Here is a 4,966-nt window from a genome sequence, read left to right on the forward strand (position 1 = left end):
AAGGGAAACAAAAACCAGGAAAGATTAACATAGTCCTACACACCCAGAAGCTTCAAGGGTAAGGGACTTGTTTGACTTGAGCTCTTCCCTGGCCCCGGGCCCAGCTGAGCCTTCCCGTTCCTCTCTGACAGCTGAGCTCACACAGGCCTCTCTGAGTGTGCCAGCTCTGGGTGATATCAGCCCCAGCAGCCCACCGCTTATCGTCAAACCTGGCCACAGAGCGTGAGACCACACGAGGCAGCAGGCCACATGGGTGCGGTCAAGTCCCTTCCCCTCTTTGTTTGACTCATCTGCATGGGAAATCCCCCACTTTCTGTCCTCCCATCAGAGGGGACCTGAAATCCCCTCATTGGGGATACTCAGAAAACCTTAGAGATGGGGGTGAAGAGGAGGAGGGTTAAGCACGAGCAACCTGGATGTGAGCGATGAGAACGAGGGGCATGGGATGAAGGTAGACAGAACATGTTAGGTTTGATTCATTTCCTCACCCTGGCTCCATGCCAGCCCTCACCGGAAGTCGGCCTCTGAGCTCTTGAGTCAATGACTGAACACGTAATACCCAAGGCACAATCACAGGAGCGGGGGAAGGAAGCCAGGAAAGGGAAGTTGGGTGTGGGAAGAGGTGGGTCTGAGGACAGAGTGCACGCCCCATTAGGGCTGTTCTCCCCAGAGCAGCTATGAGGGAGCCTGGTGCAGAGCCCCAGCCAAGCTAGGCTGCTGCCTAAGGAAGATGTCTTGCCCACCTCTGCCCGGGCTGGGCCTCTGGGACTTACATAGCTATGAGGCGTGCCACGGTGGTCTTGAAACGGTCTAAGATGTAGCCAGTGGGGAACGTCATGAAGTTGTTCATGAAGGATGCCAGGGTGAAGATGAGTGAGAACCTCTCGTCCTGGGCTTTGCAGTCTGAGGAGAGAAAAGCTCTGAGGAGCCCGAGGAGGTTTACCACCCAGCCCAGGTGAGTACCCAGCCAGGGCTCCCCTCTCCTCGGACAGCTGGCCTGGTGGAAAGTTCTCCCTTAGGCTGAGTTGAAATGTGCCCCCTCCCATGATCCGTCCAGCGGTGTCCTTCCCTCCCCAGCACCTCCTTTACCAAGTGGGGGGACGTAGTGCTGACCCTCCTTCTCACCACAGAAAGGCTGGCAGGGCCAGCACCTTTCCACCCCTTCTTACTGCCCAGCAAACAGCCTCAGCTTGCCTAGAAGTCTTTGCTGCCCTTACCCGCCTGCCCTGTGGCATTGCCCAGAGGCCCAGCATCCAGGACACACAGCTTCTCAAAGTAATGCTCAGATTTGAAGACAGGCACCAGCGAAGCCCAGCCAAAGAGGACGCCAGCAAAGCCAAGGCACTCCAGCAGCCCAGTCACGAGGGTGGCCACGTGAAGGGGCAGGCCTTGGACCACCATGGCAGGAGGTGAGTGGATCCTCAAATCTCACTGTGTCCTCCTGGGCTGACCGCAGCTGCTGCAAGTCCTGGAGTTGGCGCCCTTGGAAAATTCCTCTGGCGATGCCTTCCCTTCGCAGAGCTCTCTACTTCTGGGTGTTTTCCGCTTGAGCAAAAAACATCAGTGGGTCCTTGTCTGGATCCTGCAAAATAAGGCAGAGGCTGCCTAAAATAGCTTGTGGGGAAGGCAGAGGTGGAGAATGGGTTCTTCATGGGGTGGAGGCAAGGGCGGGATGCTCCAGGCCACCGGGGGAAATGTGGGGAGTAAGCTGCTGCCATAGTCATTTCATTCACTGCCGTGTGTAACTCCTGGCAGGACATAAGGCCGTTCTCAATGACCCAGTCACAGGGGACAGTGACGACTTACCCGACACGACCCGACCCGGCAGCTGGTGGGGGGAAGTAGACGAAGCAGGAACTTCAGAGCTCCAATTCTGAACGCTGTCCACTAAAACAACAACCGCAACTCTGGAACAGGCGCAGGGGCTCTGGCGCTTCTAAACGAGCGCGCACAAATGCCCGCCACCACCTGGCGAGGCTGGTGTTATCTTCCGCTTACCAACGTGCAAACACAAGCTCCAGCAGCCCAAGGGCATTGGGCTAGTTAGTTCCCGCGAAGGCCAAGTCAATGCCAAAAAGAGCCCAACTCCCGACAGGATGACAAGGATCGATCCAGAGCCCAGTGCCTCCAGGACTCTCTCCCGGGCCCCCCTTCCCTGTCCCGCTGCGCTCCCCACATCCACTTCCACCAGGAAAACGCCCAGGGGCCTCCAGCCTCAGCCCGTGGGCGCCCCAGGGGTCAGCCAGGCTCACCGCCCCCTCACCCTGGCCCTGTAAGGAGCGCGCTACCCTGGGTCCCCGTTCCCCGGCCCTGCCCGGGCGTCCTACCCGCCCGCGCCTGCTCGTCGCTGGGGCTCTCTGGGCTCTTCCCGCGCTTGTCGCGCCGCGCAGGTCGAATTTGCGCCACCGGCCGCCCCTCCCAATCCCCTCTCGCCTCCGCCCGCGCCCGGAAGAGGCTGGGACAGGCCTCCCATTCTCCATCACTTCCTTCTTCTTCTCCCTCGATTACTCGCTCTCTCTCTCTCTCTCTCTCTCTCTCTCGCCCTTTTGGCCTCCCCTCTGAATCCTCCCTTCTTTTTTTTTCCCCCCCGCTATACCTCCCCTCTGAATCCTCCCTTCTTTTTTTTCCCCCCCCCGCTCCAACCCCAGCCACGTCTCCCTCCCTGTCTCTTCTAACGCTCTTAACCGAGTTCGTTTTAACGCTGTCACAAACATGGACCCACCCATGGAAAAGGCCAAGACTCACAGCCCAGAAGACCCACAGACAGCTACACACAGACGCACACTCTACCCCAGGAGCTTCACCTGGATCCCCTGGGTGCACATGGGACATGTTCTCTCCATCTGCCCACCAGGTCAGCCCTGGCTCCCAATCACACACTCCCAAGAGCTGCAGGACATTCTGACCAGAGAATCAGGGCTTCAAGAAGCAGGTCTGAAGGCTGTTCAGAAACTATGCCCTGGAGGGGTGCCCTGACCTTTCACCCACAGAGACCCCTTTGATTCCTCGGTGACCCACCCCCAGCACAGGTTCTAAAAGAGCCTTCCTGCCAGACTGCATTGATTATTCATTCATTGCCCCATTTTTTATTAATCAAAGACATAGATAATTGCCCACCGGAGCTGTGGAGCTGTGAGCAGCATGAGCTAGCCAGCCTAAGCAGCTGTTTTGCTCTCATCCCAGCCCAGAGCAAGGGAGCTGAGGTCGTCCTTGGCCTCCCTGGCTGGCTCTAGTGGAAAATACAGTTTGGGAGAGAGCTTCTTGCATAGTAAATGCAGTCTGCAGACCCCATGCCTGGCTCTCTGGAATCCCTGGGAGCCCAGGAAATCAAGCTGTTCCAAGCCTATCATCTTTCTAAAGAGGAAAAAATAGAGGTCAAGACAGTGGAAGGCCAAAACCAGGAGGTATTTTCCAGATTACTACCAGAACACAAAGGGTAAAGAAAATCTGGGACATCCCCTCCCCAGGTGACTTGGCTGAATGAAGAAGGGTGGCTGTGGTGGCTGTCTGTGCTTGGTCACTAGTTACACAGCCGAAGGCAAGCCCTTGGGCCGCCCCACGTGTAAGATGAGGACTGCAGTACCCTCATAACAGGAAACTCAACCAAGAGGTATGAGATGGATTCTGAGGTTCCTGCAGGGAGCAGGTGGAGTAGGAGGGTTATAGGGTAGTGGGTTTTCCAGTGTACAGTTACATAGATCCAGCCAGAGAAGCAGCGTTGGGAGGGGACGCCAAAGGAACTTGCCCAAGGCCACTCCAAGTGACAGAACCTACCTGACTCCCAAGCTGTGGCTATTTTTTTTTTTAAGAATTCCTTTATTTTACTCTATTTTCTTTATTTTAATTTGACCAGAGAGAGAGAGAGAGGTAAAGAGAGAGAGAGGGAGAGAGAGGAAGAGAGGGAAAGTGAAAAAGCAAGCCACCAGGTCTGGGACTTGAACCGCTGTCAGCCATGTGGGAGTCCAGGGCCCTTAACCACCACACCACCTGCTAGCCCTCAAACTGTGCTCTTAACATTCCTAGTATTAAAACAGCTACCTGGACATTAGAGAACACAAGTCTTTTCTTGGAAAAAAAAAAATTGATGGGAAAAATAACATAAAACTATAACCGCCCAGGTCAAATGGGTTTTAAGATGCAAGATTTTTTATTTTATTTCAAGACACAAAGACACTGAAATTAATGCAAACCCTCTCTCCTGCTCTGGCTTATATTTTGGTCTCCAGAGGACTTGGGGGATCAGAAAGTGTGGAAGTAGCAAGGGAGGAACAGAAAAAGTCAAAGCAAAGAGAGATTTTAGAATGTCAATGTGCAGGAGCAGGGAGGAAGGCCCCGCTCGCGGCTGTCTGGGCATCCAGGACTGGAACGCAGGACTTGGGCAGGTCGTCTGGGACTCTGACCCCCTTACCTTGTTAACTCTCTCTGCTCTCCATGGCCCCTCCACACCCCATCAAAGTTTGCACAAGGCACCTCCTCTGGTAAGTGGCAGGCTTACTGAAAGCACCGAGGCATGACATTACTAGAGAACAGCCCCTGAACCATTCCTGTCCTGCGTGGTTCGAGTTCCAGCAGCCAGCAAAGGCAGGCGTATGCTGATCACTCCCATGCTTCGCTCCAGTGAGGATTAACGTGGAACATCAGAGAGAGGAGTGATTATAATAAGGTCTGACGGTGCACCAATGTCTTCATCCCTTTTCGCTTCCTTCCGCTTCACCCTGCATCTTTTTTTTTTTTTTTTAATGTATTGATTGGCTCAACAGATCTATATGGAGCAGTGGGCTCTGGGCCAGATGCTGGGATTCAGAAAGAAGAGATGGGGCACCTTCCCTCAAGGAGCTCATTCTCTAGTGAGGGAGCAAGAGGAAGAAATTCAAGACCTCCATCGTGAGGAACCCGGTCTGTGCATTCAAAGACCTAGAGCCTGGATGGCAGGAACATTCCAGAACGGGCTGGGGTAAGGCTCGCA

General features: G+C 54.6%; 1 protein-coding gene across 6 annotated transcripts in view; it reads right to left on the bottom strand.

Annotated features, from left to right (window-relative positions):
- The window catches only part of SLC43A3 (solute carrier family 43 member 3), a 30,876-nt gene extending 28,398 nt beyond the window's left edge, over positions 1-2,478 (bottom strand). The window contains exons 1-4 of one of the 6 annotated variants that reach the window (XM_014592567.2): positions 2,328-2,478; positions 1,807-1,887; positions 1,218-1,582; positions 774-903 (exon numbers count right to left, since the gene is read on the bottom strand). In XM_014592567.2, coding sequence (XP_014448053.1) covers positions 774-903; positions 1,218-1,401 — 314 coding nt within the window. In that variant the 5' untranslated portion in view covers positions 1,402-1,582; positions 1,807-1,887; positions 2,328-2,478. Of the gene's footprint in view, positions 1-773; positions 904-1,217; positions 1,583-1,806; positions 1,925-2,327 lie in introns of those variants that run through there. The other 5 variants (XM_014592564.2, XM_014592563.2, XM_014592566.2 and 2 more) reach the window with 5 other exon arrangements.
- Between the last annotated feature and the right edge of the window lie 2,488 nt (positions 2,479-4,966).

Source organism: Tupaia chinensis, unplaced genomic scaffold, assembly GCF_000334495.1.
Source record: "Tupaia chinensis unplaced genomic scaffold, TupChi_1.0 Scaffold000709_1, whole genome shotgun sequence".
NCBI classification, from domain to species: domain Eukaryota; kingdom Metazoa; phylum Chordata; class Mammalia; order Scandentia; family Tupaiidae; genus Tupaia; species Tupaia belangeri.